The sequence below is a fragment of the Theobroma cacao genome, chromosome 2 (assembly GCF_000208745.1).
Source record: "Theobroma cacao cultivar B97-61/B2 chromosome 2, Criollo_cocoa_genome_V2, whole genome shotgun sequence".
NCBI classification, from domain to species: Eukaryota; Viridiplantae; Streptophyta; class Magnoliopsida; order Malvales; family Malvaceae; genus Theobroma; species Theobroma cacao.
In genome coordinates this window covers 8134251-8151855 of record NC_030851.1, presented here as the reverse complement: position 1 = coordinate 8151855, position 17605 = coordinate 8134251, and the positions used below count along the sequence as shown (strand labels likewise).

Below are 17605 nucleotides of genomic sequence, written 5' to 3'. Positions count from 1 at the left end.
ATATTGGAACAAAAGTAACCAGATAAACAATTTTAATGAGTCTAGGATGTTTACCGGGAATTCAAAGCAGCAACTTTGAATCTCCAAGTCGTTTAACAAGAACTTAAACACATATATCAAAATTAAAAGGTAATTGAAATAAAGAGAGATTCCAAAGAAAAAAAAAACGATAGAAAGAAAATGAAAAATAAAACCGAAAGAAAAAGAAAAAATAGTACCTGAATGCAGCTTTGAATTTCAAATCTTTTTTCTCTTAATTTTACTAAGAATGAAAAAAACTCAAAATTTTGCTATTTTATTGCTTAGTTTTTTTTTAATAGTTTTTGTAGAAAGAGGTAGAGGAAAGGGAGATTAAGATTTGTCTTGGAGGAGAAAGGTGATTTGTAAAAGGAAAGGAAGGAGGGATTAAATTTTAATAGATGCAGATATTTTTTGAATAATATTTTTTAAAAAATTGATGTGTTTTTTAAAAGAAGAGATGAGAAAGCTCTTTTTTAGAGTTTTTTTTTTGAAACTTTTTTTTAGATTTTGTTTTTTTTTAATTGTTTTTTTAACAATTCCTCAAAATCTTATTTGACTCAAATTTAATTTTTAAGAAATAAATAAGTTGAAAAAATCAAGCTAAACATGTATTAATTATAAATTATTAGGTATTCAATGAATAAAAATATACACACCTGTTTTAAAAATAAAATCCAAAATATAAGAAAAAGGTCTCAATTTTAGGGGAAATTAAAACAAGTAATTAACATTATGTATTCCATCCATGAGAGAAGATTTTATTTGAAGTTGTATTCCTCCACCTCTTGTTTTTTTTTTTTTTTTTGTATTAAAACGGTGTAAATAAAATATTTGAACAGCTGATCAGAGGGGCTGTAAATTGAAAGTAGAAACAGATCCCAATCAATCAGCCCTCTCTCCAATCTCTCCCAAACGCACCGCAAACCCGTAACCTTAACCTTAACCCTCGTTTGGTCCTTTCCACAGTAAAACACCGTCACCCCCCTCCTTGGGTTTTTGACAAAAATCCCGACAGAAACGCTGCCGTTGGCTCCCTTCTTTCACAGAGCCGGTGAATTGTTGCTCTCCCTGCCTCCAACCCAAAAAACCAAAACAGAAGGAAAGAAAAAATGTTTGGAAGCACGGGATACAGTAATGGCTACCACCAAAACCAGCAGCAGCAGAGCTCGGGAGAAAAGCGAGGGGGAGGACGAGGGCGGAGGGGAGGTCGTAGGTCACGTGACCCTCATGGGTTTAGGGTTTCTGAGCGCCAGCACCACCACAATAACAACAACAACAACCAGCAAGAGCAGAATTCACCTCCTCCTTGTACGGACTTCGACATGGCCTACTTTCACTCTTATGCCCATGTTGGCATCCACGAAGAAATGATCAAGGTCTTTCTTCTTCTGCTGTTTTTTTTGTTCTGCTTGCTACTTGCTTGTTCTTGGCTGGGTTTATTTCGTTTTGTTTGTACTTCTTCAGGGACTTGGTGAATTTCTTTTACTTCTAGCTTTGTGGGTTTTGTTTTTTCGGAGGTTTTTGAGTGTTTAAATTTACTAGAATGTTAAAGAAGATGAAGAGGATTTCATGGTTTATCGCCATGTGAGGTAGGGGTTTTCAAGGTCGCGACTTCTAAGTGAGAGTTTTAACATGGGAAATTCAAATTTAAGTTTTTCTTATATCTTCACTTCCTTGTTTTAAAAATGCGTGTGTTTGTCAATATCAATCAGCTAGGTCATCTGTGCCGACTTTGTTGAAGCAATGTTGAACTGTGCATTTGTGTCCAAAGTTTAATACTGGCAATTCTGTTAGATTAAGCTTTGTGTTCTTCATTTGGCAATTGAACATTTCTTGACTTGAGCTCTTCATTTGGCAATTGAACATTTCTTGACTTGAGCTCTTTCCAATGGTGGGTTCTTTAAATTATAGTTTGTTGTTTAAGGAAAGTTTTTAATTATATGTTTCTCAACACTTTAGCCAGCTTATTATTAATTTGTATGAATTTGACAAAGTTGTGAGCCTGTATCAGTTGCAAATTTGGATCACCTTTTACCTTTTTAAATAATAATGAATAAAAAAATTCATGACAATTCGCTGATCTTAGTTTTTCTCTGAAGCATACAGGATCGAGTTCGTACTGAAACTTACAGGGCCGCAATCATGCAACACCAGAGTTTTATTGAAGGCAAAGTAATACCATTGTTGCAGTCTCAGTTGTAAAATTCAATATGATCTCTTACTCAAAATCTAAAAATATCAGGATAGTTCTGTATTTGCTCAAACTTATCATGCTTGGTTGCATTTTGTACAAGATTCTCATTTTATCCAGTCACAACATTTATACTCCATCTAGTATAATCTCACACCTAAATGAAATGCATTTGTCTCTTATAATATACGAAGCATGTGGCTCTCACACGCTCTGGTTGTTTTAAGAAATGTTTTGCAAACAATATATAGGTGGTTCATTCCTCTTCCTCATTATTGGTTGTTATCATGCTTACAGGTTGTAATGGATGTTGGATGTGGCACAGGCATTCTTTCAATATTTTGTGCTCAAGCTGGTGCAAAACGGGTAATATGTCTTGAAGTGCATATTGTTATAATTCACATATTTGTGCTGGAGGTATTACTGGACATTTATATGAAAATTGATTCAATCACAATTTTCTGCACATGATGTGGTACCTGTTTCTACTAATTTCTGAAGACTACTTTCTTTAACCAGTGCAGGAGGATTGCTAGAAATTGAATTTTGTTTAATATTTTTTATTTCCTCTAGTTTTTCTCTAACTAGTTTTTAACGTGAATTTTTTAAATTTATCATTAAAAAAGACAGTAGGCTTCTATTGATCTTCTGACCAAGAGCAATGTAGATAGATCTTCAATTTTGTTTTTTATTTGATTTTTTAGAAGTTCAAAATCCATTGCTACCTCGAAGTTATATTCTTGTTGTTAATGTCGATGGATTCTTTTAAAATAAATGGCTAGTATCTGAAATGATTATATGCTTTCAGGTTTATGCAGTGGATGCAAGTGATATTGCAGTGCAGGTACTTTGTTGCATTTGTGTTTATTATTGAGGCATTTCTACAATCTGTTTGTGAGAGTGCAGATTTAGTACTTTTTCCTTCTCACATCACCATTATTGTTTTCTCACCCTATTAATCACAACAATTAGAATATGATATCTGCTTAACACAGAAATTAGAGGATGGAAGCTAGTTGTATATCAATAGTATGGAATTATATATGTTCTTTTACTTCTCTAGACCTTTCCTTACTGGCTCCGTTGTATTAGAAATGAAGCTGGCTATTTGGTTTGTATTAATCTTTGCTATTTGCAAGCAGGCAAATGAAGTTGTGAAAGCAAATAACTTAGCTGAAAAGGTCATCGTATTGCATGGACGAGTCGAGGTAGGCTTTTCCTCTGAGGCTTATTGATATGTATGTTCCTTGGTTGCAAGCATATCCATTTTTATGTTTTAATGGTCTTAATCTGTTACCATTTTTGAGAACAAAAACAAGTGCCTATATATATTAACATTTAGATAAGGTTGGGGGAGAGTAGAGTTGAACCCTGGACTTTGAGCCTTCTTTGGAGGGAAATTAACAACCAGTTGGCCAAGTTGCTGTTTTATTTCTTTCTTAAACTTTTTAAAGTTAGTCAGAATCATTTTTTATCTATGAAACTGCAAAAATTGGTATTCAACATTGTGGAATTAGAAGTGTCGCTCTATGCAACGAAGATGGGACCTTTTTGCAAATGTTTGCTTTTACAGTCCATTTTAAGACGTTGTATCGGTGTTGGTGTTTAAATTTTATTAGAGATGAGGGAAAACTTCTATTTTATCCAATTTGAGGCATTGTGGTAGCACCTTTTGGATGCTCTCATTGGTAGATGACTACGCAATTATGGTTGCAATTGGGGATATATTAGGTTAGTTTACAAAACTTTTGTGTAGTTGACAATTGCTCCATGCATAGTTATGGTGATCATAAGATAATAATTGACAATGCTTGCACGTATGGAAGATTGGCCCACCATACTGTTGCTGGTGTTGCCAGTGCTTGCATATTGGCCTGAATCAGCACATGGGTGTATCACTTCGTGGATTAATTATTGAACAATGAGTTCTGCTATTTGTCTCTTTCTTTGAAGGAGTAAAAAAAGCAGTGGCTATTGCAGACTACATTAGTTTAGAAGCATGAGGTAGATCATTTAAGATATTGAAGAACCAAAGGTAATTTGTGCATGTTCATGTTTAGAATCTAGATCTGCCGGGAAACTTCTACCTGGTGGTGGTGTGAGTGTTGGAAGGGGGGGGGGGGGGGGTGTTTGCGCTGTTTTAAGAAACATCTCCTGCCCCTGAACTACTTATTTCCTTCTGCATGTCAGACAATTTATACTGGTTATAATCTCTGCAGGATGTTGAAATTGATGAAGAGGTTGATGTAATAATTTCAGAGTGGATGGGCTACATGCTTCTGTATGAGGTGATTGTTAAAACCACACATGATCTTCTAAATCATTTTTAAGAGATTTCCTGGAACTCTTTGAGGTTTAAAGATGAGAGCATGATTTTTATTCAAACAACTGGCTCTATATTCTCTATTCTTTTTACTTTTATTATCCTTTCATTGAGTATGTACTCATTCCAATCATCCTCATTATTATTTTCCAGAGTATGCTGGGGAGTGTTATTACTGCTAGAGATCGGTGGCTAAAACGTGGAGGTCTTATTCTTCCTTCCATTGCAACGGTTTGTTTCAATTCATACTGTCTAATTTTGTGTTTACTAGCTGGCAATGTAATTGAGCATTTGAGTTTCTTTTTTTTTTTTTTTCTCACTTTGTTTAGCAGACATGTCTTGAACCTTCAGTTATATGAAGTTCTATTGTGTTGTAGCATCTGGCACTCATGTGATGAAAATCTATTTATTTATTGTTCGTTTTCACTCGTCACTGCCTGCAGTTATACATGGTACCCATCACGCATCCTGACAGATACAATGACAGCATTGAATTTTGGCGCAATGTCTATGGAATTGATAGTGAGTATCATGCTAAATTAGATTTGTTTTCAATTTCCATGCATCTATGTGAAATAAAATTCTACGAATCTGCTTAGAAATTGCTTCTCTCATTCCTTCTACTTGTACCTTGTTTCTGTTTTGGTTGTATCTGAATTAGCAATTATGATGTTATTTTCCCTTGCAGTGTCGGCAATGTTGCAGTTAGCAAAACAGTGTGCGTTTGAAGAGCCGTGTGTGGAGACAATAACAGGGGAGAATGTTTTGACATGGCCACATGTGGTGAGTCTTGTACTTCTCTTGCTTTAGTCCCACTTGAGTTCCCTAATTGATTATTGAATTTGGAAAGACTGAAGTTTATCTTCTCTAAATACAAGTATGTAACTTTCAAGTTTTCTCAGTTGTAGTTTATTACATCTGGTTCCTGCCTGTGAATTTTTTTAAATATTCTTCTTTGTCCATCTGGTGCATTCCAAACTGCAGCGCTGCAATAATTTTGCCTGACCAAATGTTAGGTTTATCATACCACTTATGTCATCTTTACCTAACAAGCCACGTGTCCTTAGAACACCAAGGCATGAGTCACAAGTGCACAGCTGGTGTCTATGTGGCAACCTAATGGCTTCTTTATGTATTGAAATTGTGATATAGCAATTTCTTCTGCATTTGTCTCATGAATGCTGTGATATATATGAGTGAATTTGATGTCACCTGGCTGTTGCTTGAGACATTCTCTTTTCCAGCAGCATTTGTCCAGATTATATGCCCAAATTATGAGCTGCAATGTGGTTTATTTTATCATATTCTGAAACTGCCCATCAACCTTGAAAATTTATCATCATTAACAGGTTAAACATGTGGACTGCTACACCGTCCAACTCCATGAGCTAGAATCTGTGTCAACGAGATATAAGTTCGAGTCAATGATGCGAGGTAAGCCTTCCCCCTGATATCTGTGTTTGTTATATATGCTGTATTCTTTGTGTGTTTGTGAGTGCATGCTGTGTCAAGGATTACCATTATGTGTGTGAACCATAAAATTGTGATTGTCATGCAGTTGTGGAATCATTATTAACTTAGACAGTTGGTACTTGCTATTGTCTTAGTATATCTATTCGTCTTAAGTACATTGTTTATGCTTCCTTGATTCCCAGCTCCGCTACATGGATTTGCATTTTGGTTTGACGTTGAATTCAGTGAGCTGGAAAATTCTCCTACAAATAATCATGCCCCATCCTCACTTTTTGGCTCATTGAATAATAGTCCTGTGGATGGTAGTCAGAAGAAGAAACGGGCCAATCCCAATGAAGTACTTAGGCTCTCCACAGCACCAGAGGATCCTCCAACACATTGGCAACAGGTACCATACTCATGCTAGTTTGTGCATGCTGAGTTTGCAGACATAGAGCACACCTGCATACGTAAATTTTGCTGTTGGTTGCTCATTACAAAAGCCTGCATGGTCAACTTACTTTTAACTATGAAAGAGTCTGATCATTTTTACATCAGAACTTGCATAAAGCTGCTGTTTATATTTGATAACAGACCCTTTTTAGTGTTAAAAGATGTAAATTTTGCAGACAATGATATACTTTTATGACCCGATAGAGGTGGAGCAAGATCAAATCATTGAAGGCTCTCTAACATTATCACAAAGCAAAGAAAACCGTCGATTTATGAATATTCATCTTGAGTACTCGTGAGTAACAGCAGTACATTTCTAAGCTAAAGATTAGCTTTACTTCTGTTGGGTAAAAAAAATATGGCTCATCCATTGTCTGATTTTCATTCTTGCAGTTCAGGTGGCAGGTCCTATGTAAAAGAGTCAGTAATGCGATGATCCGTTTGAGGTACTACTTGGTTCTATTGAAGCTTCACAACTGATTACCTGGCTATACTTTTGTAATGGGCTTTGTGTTTTCAGTGAGATCCCTCACTTGACTTCACAGAATGAGAGATTTGTCTAAGTTTTACCACGCAAAGCCATGCATAGATGAAGCTATTTGTTTAACTTGGTACTAAATTAAGATAGGTGAAATTTTGACATTAGCTCTGATGGTGGTGTAAGATTGTTGTTTCAAACAGCGAAGACATTACTCCTTATTTAATTTTTTTTCTTTGTGCACACGCATGAGGTTGTATTTTAGTTATGATAGATATAGAGGACTGTATGTGACATCCGCTCATTCATGCCCTTGTTACATCCTCAAGTTCAGGATGCTTTGTTAACTAAGCTCCTCTGCAATTTAACTTGACATTACTAAAGATTGTCATTTTCCTTACACCATATCTGCTACTTAAATTCATTCTTGATTAATGCTATCTTCTCTCTCTCTTTCTCGTGTTTTCAAAAAGTTTTTGTTGAGCAGTGTGTCAAGCTGGTGGCTCTCACTCCATTTTGCTGAATACTTTACTAGGTTACTTAAGCTTTGCACATTTAATTTCCATGTGCTAGACGCTGCATAGATACTGGCTAAGGGGCTCCGTTAAGGATTTGGCTCTTCTCCAGCTGATAATAGTCATGGCTGTCTCCCTCTGTTTTTGAATTCAAAGTGTCTGCTTCTTCGCATTTTTTTTCTTGGTTGGCATAGCCCTTGGTCTTGCTTCTGCATTTGACGGTAATTCAAGTTCCAATGATGCCCTACGGGTTCCTTTTTTTTTTTTTTTTAAATCACATACTATAATCTCCAGTTATACGAAGAACCTGGCCTTCTTTAAAATATATGGCAATCTGGTAGCAAAAGAACCAGGTCGAGGAAAGTGTTTTGATCTAATTAAGCATAGCTAGCACATCATTGTTAGTGTAGACTGTAGGTGAAGATTTTAACCTTTGTGGTTGTGGACTGGCATTTGTTTGCCTAGTAATTTGATTAAGGTATTGTGTTGGTTGGGACTTTGGCCTTGTTTTCGTGACAATACTCACAGAATAGCAATAATATCTAATGAGATCAAATTATCTGTTAATGCTTCACCTATCTATTAATCTTTAAGCATTTAACATCGATCTTGGTCTTTGTGAGTTTGTTGGTATTTAGCATGTGTGGGACAAACATGTCTCCCTCCAGCTTGAGCTCAACTTAATTAAGGAAAGCCTAGTTTCCATCTTGCAAATTATTTTCTGTCTGCAGCTGTTAGCGTTATCTTGGTAAAGCTAATAGTGGGCTCATTGTAACCCATCGTATCAACAAGGATTTGAGTCCGCAATGTTCTTTGGACAAATGGTCCTTCCTAGGAAATCACAGCTGCTAGACTTAGCTGATCCAAAGAATAAAATGTAGTGCTTTATGCCTTTAAAGTCAGACACAAATAGCCAGTAGGCTGGCCAGCTAGAAATCTGACCGCTAAGCCATACCAAATCCTGGTGTGCTCTGGCAGAAAAAAACATAAAAAGAATTGTAATCTGCATGAGCCCAGAAACTAACGGCGAGAGACACTGAGACAAATAGGATTCCGTCTGGTAAGTGGTAAACCCATGTTTAAGCACTTGTTTACTTTCCAATTTGTCATCTCTTCATTACTGCAATTGCCTTTCCTTCGTTAGTCTGATGTAGCTTCAAAATTGTAATTGTTGAGACCGAGTTTAGTTTTCTAATTAAACACTCCACAGCCAGTTTCAGACATACAAAACAGAACCATGAAGCACATTTTCATGAGTCACTTGTGCCTGCCTATAGCATTCTTATTATAACAAGACAAAGTCACCACGGCATAGCTGTTGGCTTGTTGCACCTAATGCTACAAAAACAAATCAATGCCAGCTTATATATGTCCTAAATCTATTGTATTCTATTCATAGCAATAATTACTACTGGTTTAAAAGTCAAACAAAAGCGGTTACATGTAGAAGATAAATCCCAAAATTTTGTTGCTGTATAAACAGAAAATATATGCCATGAGCTGCTTACCACTTGGCTAAAAAGACAAAAACAATAACGCATGGCTATGTTTGGTTTCACAGAATTTTGATGGAGAGTAAAATTCCAGGACAAATGTAACTAGACTAATAATTTCGCTACTTCTTTTTAATCCTTAAAAATAATTTTGGGTACTAAGTTTTAAGATCGTACGTTATGATGCCTCTAATAATAGAAAATGAGTTTCATATTTTAATTATTGTACAAGGTTTTGAATCCTCTCAAGTTTCCATGAACCAAACACATCCTTACAAGGATTCTTTACATTCAGAAATATATATCTGCGCAAAGCAAGCTGCCTCCGAGTTTCCCAATTACTGTCTGATTTAATTATTCCTCTCCTACAGACCTTGCTATAGAGTGAAAAGGTTGGAGGATTATTTAAGATTTTGGATAGGGTTTATCTCCACTGAAACTTGGCATGTTCCTCCTAATCAAGCCAGCAAATTATATGGCATTATCTATCTCAAGATCTTCATGTCCATCTCCATGCAACTGTTACAAGATATGGACATGCCTTCATTCATTCATTCTTTTTTGTTTCAAGCTGAAAATACTTTCATATTCTTCATTGCATGATTTAAAGCTCATAACATAATTGTATCACATACTGATAGGACGAAATAATTTCCTATATCAGATTAAATTTTGGCTCTACGATCATTTGTTCTTTGGGTTTGATACCTGATAATTAAGTTAGTGTATAACTTGTAGCTTGATATATAGAGCAATAAATCATGAATATTGGCATGACCATTCAACTTTATCAAATATTAAGACTCAAATGATGCACGTGCAGTCGTGCTTGAGTTACATGACATTGAGAAAAATATTAGTATGGTGGCAACAAATAAAATATCAAGGGCAACTTTTAGGTGGTAATGATGGTTCAATTATTGGGAAGTGGTGCCTATCTTATGTATTCCCAACTCCAAATATTTCTATTGCATGCCTTTGTGACATTTCCCACTTAGGGGTTTCTTTCTTATTTTTCTAACATATCATTTTGGCTGGTCTTGTCGTATTTACAAGCATTAACACAATTGAATATCCTCCATATCTCTTAATCTCTCCTGCACTCCCACAGATTATTTCCATTGGTTTTTTAGCATAATCATATCAAAGTCGACTCTTCAAAAAGTTTCATACGCAACACAACCCTTCTCTATCCGAGGGACAACAACCTAAAGAAAGTGGAAAACATGCATCCTGAAAAATGTTTGATTGCATTTAGATTGATTCATTGTTCTTTTCTGAAGATTTGAATTGATCTTCCCATGCCTTTTCAGTGTGCTCAAAGGATACATCTCTATCATTTTTATTCTTGCACTTGTTTCCACACAATAGAACCATGAAAACCATGCAATCATATATATTAAGCTTATCTCAACCTTTTTGTAAAGGTTGGAAGAAATTTATAAAGTTAAAATTCCCAAAACCCAAATGTTGGAATTCAAAGTTTTAACTAGCCAATCAAAGCTTGATGCAGCAGGCCCTAAAGGTCACCATGCTCCTTGGGTGAATCTTATATTTTGACTCATGCTTGGCCCTAACCCTTGATTACTTTATGATATTATAAAAAGTAGGAATTCTGGCAAAAGAATGAGATCAGCCGCCATGTGAGGGTTAAAATATGAGATGACAGGCAATCTTTGCTTTTAAACTAATCTTCCACTCAGTAAGGGGGGGAAGGTAGTGTTACTGTTGGTTTATTCTAGTATAAATTTATTTCTATTCAGCTTATGATTTGACGACAAAAGAAACACAACTTTCTGCACCAGATGTAGGTAATGTGTGATTATGTATTCAGAGGAAAAGCATAAAAACCCTGGATTCTAAAGTAGCAGGGCTTGCATTTTCATTTCTAAAGTAGTACCACTAATGTCTTTTCAATGGGGAGAAAATAAAAAAACAAAAAAAGGTTCCATCTTCTTGGATCCAAGAACTACAAATTTATAGAAATTCACTGAATATTCAGGTAACCACTTACTTTAGAACTGCCAAAGAAAAAACAATTTTAAGCATAATAATAGAAACTAGTAAATAATTGAATCCCTTGATACCAAAATTAGCTTTGGTGTTGAGATCTTAAGACTCAATTTCCTTGGAGAAATGGCCAGTTAAGGTTTTCCAAGTTAATTCTAGTACTAATATATCAATTCAGTGATATTTTTATTTTTTGTTATTTATTGTTTATCTTTCTTTTTATTTGATTTTTGTATAAAAAAATAACGAAAGTATCAATTAAACCAACTGAAGTATTTTCTTCATAAATTCTGACAGAGAGAGAGAGAGATTGGGAAATTTAAGACTATCTTTGGTACGAGGAAAAGAGGAAGGAAGGAAAGGAAAATAGGAAAAGGGGACTACATAGTGTTTCTATCCTTTCCTTCCTTGTTTGTTAGAAGGGAAATGAGGGACAATTTTCCTTTCTATCCTCTTTTTTCTTTTTCTTTTCTCACCTTTTCTTTTTTCTTTCTCGCAATTTTCTGTCCTTTCAGTGTAAAAGATTATCATCCCACTGCAGATGTCTTGACTTGAAAATGCAAAGTTACCCCACTTGAATGCCGGAATCATCGTGGCATCTAAAGGTGATAGAAGAGTCCCATGTTGTGCAATAATTAAGCATTGCATAATTCCTATGAGGCATTGAGGTACAGTCACCTTTATTTATTTTGTTTGATATCTTGCATGGCCTGCCAGCACCATCACGCGTGAACCTAGCTAACAGCTGATCAATTGATCAGATCATTATCCAGATATTGACACCCATGGCTCATAGAATCCTACTCAAATACATTATCAATCTACCCATTTTTGACATTGGTGCTCCACTGATGATCCAATAACATTTATAAATTAATATAGAATATGTAGTAGCAGTAGATAATTCATGCATGCTGAAGTTTTGGAGGTCCTAGAGATGATAATGCTTTGGTCTGGTCCATGGATTCCCACGTTTTGGAAGGACCTCTCATAATGAAAGCAAAAAGGAAAAAATTGATTGATGAGAGAGAAGCAAGAGAATTATTAGAGATCACTGTTAAGTATTTCATCTAAGTCCCACTAAGCTTTTTGAAAACAAAGAATATACTCAAAAAGCTGGACCTATTAAGGATCATTAAAGCTTGAAATTTTGTTGTGAGATCAGAGTGAGTGAAGGAAACATCTCTCTCCTCTTTTCTTTTTCCCTTGTATGGCATGAAAGAAACATATCCACTAGTACTGATAGAAATCAACAAAGATATATGGGAAAAACCCATTAAGGTAGTACAATAAACGGAAAATTCCTGAAAGTCCTCCCTTTTCCTGTTACCTTAGACCTTAACATGTATCCTTCCTCCCCTGGGAAGACAGAGATGACAAGCAAATCATGTACCATGTGGCGTATGAGAGATTACCTTCTACTCTCCTTTGTTTTCTGACTTCTAATTGCTCGAAATGTTAATTATTGCCATCATGTGGACTTATGGGTGATCTATTGCTTTTTGCCTTTAAATGATCAAAGAGTAAACAGTTGATCAATTGGCACATATGGTTGATTCAATGCTCACGAGCGTGTCAAATCAAGCAACACTCATCAATCACCATAGTAATCAGTAGCTAGGGTTGTAAACGATCCGAGCCCAAACGAGCCTAGCTATGTTCGAGCTCGGTTTGATTAAGATTGTTTAAAGTGATATTCAGGCAGCTGGACTCCATTAAAGTTTGGCTAAATTTGATATCAAATAGGACTCGCTTGTTCATGAATATTAAATGGGTTTATGCAAACAATTAATGAACATGTTTGTGAACATCAAACAAACCAATTTTCAACAAACAAACAAAATCTAAATTAAAAAGCTACAAATAGTTTTTGAATCACTTTATAAATGATTCCTTTAAAGATATCTAGGGTGCTCTTAAAGTCATTTATAATCGATTTTAAGAATAAACAATAAACAAGTTAGTTCATGAATAAAAATGAAATGAATAATTACAAATTGGATTCGTTTATTAAATATATTTTAAAATTTTATTTAAAATTATTTAATCTATCTTATTAAACGAACATAAACGAGCCCAACTCGAACTAGTCCACGAGTTGTTTATTGAACATACGCCTGCATCTTTATAGTGACAATCCAAGATCTCAATACTTTAAGGGGAAAAAAAAGGTCCATGACTTAAGCAATCACGCACACGCAGGCGTTAGAGCAGTAATTATAAATAGGTGAGCACTTTGTGAAAAGGCTATGGAGCTTATTCTACTCAGGGTAAAAAGATGGTGGTATCTCTGGGTTTCCATTAATTAAAAGAAAAAAGAAAAGAAAAGAAGATTACTTTTACTAACATCTCAGATGGATTGATGGTTCATTGTTGATCAATAGTACTATCAATATTCTATTACGTACTATATATATATATATATATATTAATGCTTTTTTCAAGGTTACAAATTGAAAAAGGCTAATACTATAAAGTTGAGTATTCTTCTGCACTTATCGCAATTATAATACATTTTCTCCCACTTTTGCAACTTCTCCACTCGACAATAGAAGCTAATTAGATATGTAGACGGCGTCCCTTTGTCTTTTCCTGGGAAGCAGACCCACAAGTTCGGCACCTCTAGCCAAATGAAATTCAGAGAATAAGCTAAAAAAGAATACTCAACATGGATGTTTCATTCTGCTGAGTTTAAGAGGACAAGAAGCAATCGAGTTATCCTATCACAATGCTCAACAATCCATGGAGCAGGAATCAATGCTGTCTTTGTTTTATCAGTCCATCTATATCTTTCTATGAGCAACTGAAGAATCTTCATGGTGTCAATTTAACTAATTAGAATTTGGCATCCTGTATATAGTAGTAAATATTAGAGAAACACATATTCCTTTGAATATTTTGTCTGAAGAATGTAGAAAATAAATCTCTTAGCTAGGATTCAAGAATTGTTCGTAATGAGAGTACAATTATGATCACCTACCTACCTAGCTTCTTCAAAGGCAATAACGAACTGGGGCCTGCTCAATTGAGAACTTGGCTTCCCTCAAATCGTTTCAGTTTGTTCTTTGAAAGGTATTTTACCCGAAGTAACAATTATTCCATTAAGGTTGGCCTTCGTAAAGATGATAAAGAAGCACACCTTCCTCCCTCTTTCCTCTAAATGGCCATATGCACACACAGTAATATTAAACTGAAAAACAAACAAAAATGAATAAAACATGAAAGTCAAATTAAATTAATGACAAAAGCCAGTTTATTTAACATTTTGACTGGTCACGACAAGCCACTGAATCCACGGCTTCATGGCATGATCATCGCGAATTAGGTCTTCTGGTTTAATTAGTGCTTGTGCTGCAGCGAGCCTCCTCCCACCATGGCTGCTTTGGTGGTCAGGAAAGTGGCTAACTAATATTAACAAAGTAGTCAATTAATATAGCTGGATACAACCAAAACCGTCTCTTCCTTGTTGAATGGTTCAAAAATTTTCTCAACAGAATCGATGGTAAAAGACTTGATGCACTCTGGGGTCAACGTAACATTACCCATTAAAGCGAAAAAGGAAAACAAAAGGTAGTTGGGAAACTAGCACAAGACATTTCCCTCTCAAACTTCTGATCAGTCCAAAAACAAAACAGAAGCCCCTTTAACTCTATTATTATTCCAAACCCCACCACACCTTTTTCCTTCTACGCATCCCTAAGCCAAAACCCGACTCAAATAAATCCCTCCTCAAACCCCACCCCCGCACCCCTCCTTCCCCAAACAACCTAAAACCTCAACTCCTCAAACCCTCAAAACCTCAACCATGTCAGCTTTCCCATCCCTGGCGATAATCTTGGTGGCGGTGCTACACCTGACTGTGAGTGGCATCGCCACCGCCTCTCACCCTGACTTTCAACTCTTGAACGTGAAACAAACTCTCATTGGGACAAAAAAACCTACGCCTCTCAAAACATTTGAATATCACGAACAATCCAACGCCAGCGAAAGTGACCAAGGGAAATGGAAGCTGAAACTTGTCCATAGGGACAAGTTATTTTCCAACACTACTACTGCTTTCCATGACCATAGCCACCGTTTTCTTGCACGCATGCAAAGGGACGTGAAAAGGGTGGCAAGTCTGGTCCGCCTCCTCTCTGGCGGCGGAGGCCACGACGGTGACGCTGCTTATGAGGTGAACGATTTTGGGTCCGATGTTGTTTCAGGAATGGACCAAGGAAGCGGAGAGTACTTTGTGAGAATAGGCGTTGGTAGCCCACCACGAAGTCAATATATGGTTATTGATTCGGGCAGTGATATTGTTTGGGTTCAGTGTCAGCCTTGCAACCAATGTTATAGACAATCCGACCCGGTTTTTGACCCGGCTAATTCTGCTTCTTACAGTGGCGTCTCTTGTACCTCTTCTGTTTGTGACCGGATTGAGAATTCGGGTTGCCATGCGGGTCGGTGTCGGTATGAAGTTATGTATGGTGATGGGTCTTATACAAAAGGGACCCTGGCTCTCGAAACACTCACTTTTGGTCGAACGGTGGTTAAAAATGTGGCTATTGGATGTGGGCATATTAACCGGGGCATGTTCATTGGGGCAGCCGGGTTGTTGGGCGTTGGAGGTGGATCCATGTCACTTGTGGGTCAATTGGGTGGTCAAACCGGGGGTGCATTTAGTTACTGTTTAGTGAGTCGGGGCAGCGATGCATCCGGGTCATTGGTATTCGGGCGTGGAGCAATGCCGGTGGGCGCTGCATGGGTCCCTTTGCTACGTAACCCACGTGCCCCGAGTTTCTACTATGTCGGGCTTTCGGGTCTTGGAGTAGGAGGCATCCGGGTGCCCGTATCCGAAGACACTTTTAGGCTTAGTGAATTGGGGTATGGAGGGGTTGTTATGGACACTGGCACCGCCGTAACAAGGTTCCCAACGTTGGCTTACAATGCCTTCCGCGATGCTTTTGTCGCGCAGACGGCAAACCTCCCCCGGGCTTCGGGAGTATCCATTTTTGATACTTGTTACAACTTATCGGGTTTTGTGTCGGTCAGGGTTCCAACAGTCTCATTTTATTTCTCGGGCGGGCCAATCCTGACCCTACCCGCAAGGAACTTTCTTATTCCCGTTGATGATGTGGGAACTTTCTGTTTTGCGTTTGCTTCCTCGGCTTCAGGACTTTCAATAATAGGGAACATCCAGCAAGAGGGCATCCAAATTTCCTTTGATGGAGCCAATGGCTTCGTGGGGTTTGGCCCCAATGTTTGCTAATCTTGATGATGTAAAGAAATAGTGAATTTTGCTTAGGTACTTGTTAGTTAAAGTATATTCTTATATTATAAATATATAAGAGTCTGATGTATTAGTGTCATGTGCTACTTGTCCTATGGTCTATGATTTGATTAAAGTTTTGCCTTTCTTCCTGATGTGAAAAGAACACTATATATTATAGTGTGATTCTTGTAAAGTTTTATGCAAAGAGGTGAAAAAACAAAGCAAGGGTGTGTAATGTTAATGAGTCAAATATTCCCAAGAGAACTGCAGATAGTCAAAAGAAAGAATCATAAAAAGGATCTTCTACTTGGATATTAGAGCACCCTTTTATGTTAAACATGACATGATGAGAGGATCCAAAGATGGCCCTTTTACATCAGGTCTAGTGGGCAGGGCAGGCAGTATAATTCAGAATCCAGAGCCGAGAGGGTGGAAATGACCTGCACATTGCTGATTGCCCTCCAGGCACCAGCTGCTTTTTACATCATCTTGCCTTTGGCTGGCTCTCTTTCTCACGAGGGCTATAGTGTTGAAATCATGAGGGCTGGGGGGGGAGCCACCACTTTGGTGGACATGTGAAGCCATCAGTAGGCCGTGTTTGCGCCCCTAAGTTGGAGTGCGTTCAAGCAATGACTTTTGCAAAGGCATCTGCTTTTTCCCTCTTTTGCAAGATTTGAGACGCAAGGCCACTTTTGCCGCTTTTCAGAACTTTGGTAAGGCTAGGGGGGCAAAGGCAACTGGGTACTGCTACTAGCCCTTTTCCCATCTCTCTAATTACAGGGAATTTAGTCGTTGAAATACTATTTATAGCATTAGGGGGTTTTAGAGGCCCGCAAAAGTTACACTTTCGCTTTGGTGAAGGTGAAAGACGAACAAAAGCAAAGCCAAGCTTTGGCAGAACATGGGGATCGTTGGGATATACCTCAAATTTCTCTCACCCCCATTGCCCAAAACAGCGCTTGTCAAAGCAAAAGTGTGATAGTTGTTGGACTGTCTTTATCACCTGTCTGTGGTTTGTCTCAACGAGATTAAACCCCAAAATGGGATCACTAAACAAGAATTATCTATCAACGGGCTTGAAGACATTTTGCCAACATTGTCCCTTCCTAAGAAGGGACGAGTTTCTTCCTCTGTTTGACTTTCGCCTGTTTGAGCAATTCCGATGCAAGTGAAGACGATTGCAGCTTTCGTCTTCCCCTTACCAGGTTAATATACAAATATGTGTGAACAAAAAAATCTGGTTGACAGGATAAAATGAAAAAGAGGATGGAAAATGATAACTCAATGGCTGAAACAGCTTTTGCTTGGACATTAAAAGCAGGAAACCAAAAACAAATGTACAGTCGGTGCAAAGCTAGCTAGAGGAACTACACTTTGCTTGCAGGTTCAAAACCCTCATTTCTGTACTCTTTTTG

General features: G+C 37.2%; 2 protein-coding genes across 2 annotated transcripts; both read left to right on the top strand.

The window, feature by feature from the left end:
• Positions 872–7320, top strand: LOC18608441 (probable protein arginine N-methyltransferase 6). Its single transcript, XM_018115783.1, has 13 exons — positions 872–1397; positions 2128–2193; positions 2510–2578; positions 3021–3056; positions 3355–3420; positions 4432–4500; positions 4689–4766; positions 4979–5057; positions 5224–5318; positions 5885–5969; positions 6191–6396; positions 6617–6735; positions 6834–7320. Exons 1-13 carry the CDS (start codon positions 1131–1133, stop codon positions 6874–6876), a joined length of 1278 nt encoding a protein of 425 aa, XP_017971272.1. The 5' UTR covers positions 872–1130; the 3' UTR covers positions 6877–7320.
• Positions 14589–16339, top strand: LOC18608440 (protein ASPARTIC PROTEASE IN GUARD CELL 2). The gene has a single exon (XM_018115773.1). The coding sequence runs from the start codon at positions 14742–14744 to the stop codon at positions 16185–16187; it is 1446 nt and encodes a 481-aa protein (XP_017971262.1). The 5' UTR covers positions 14589–14741; the 3' UTR covers positions 16188–16339.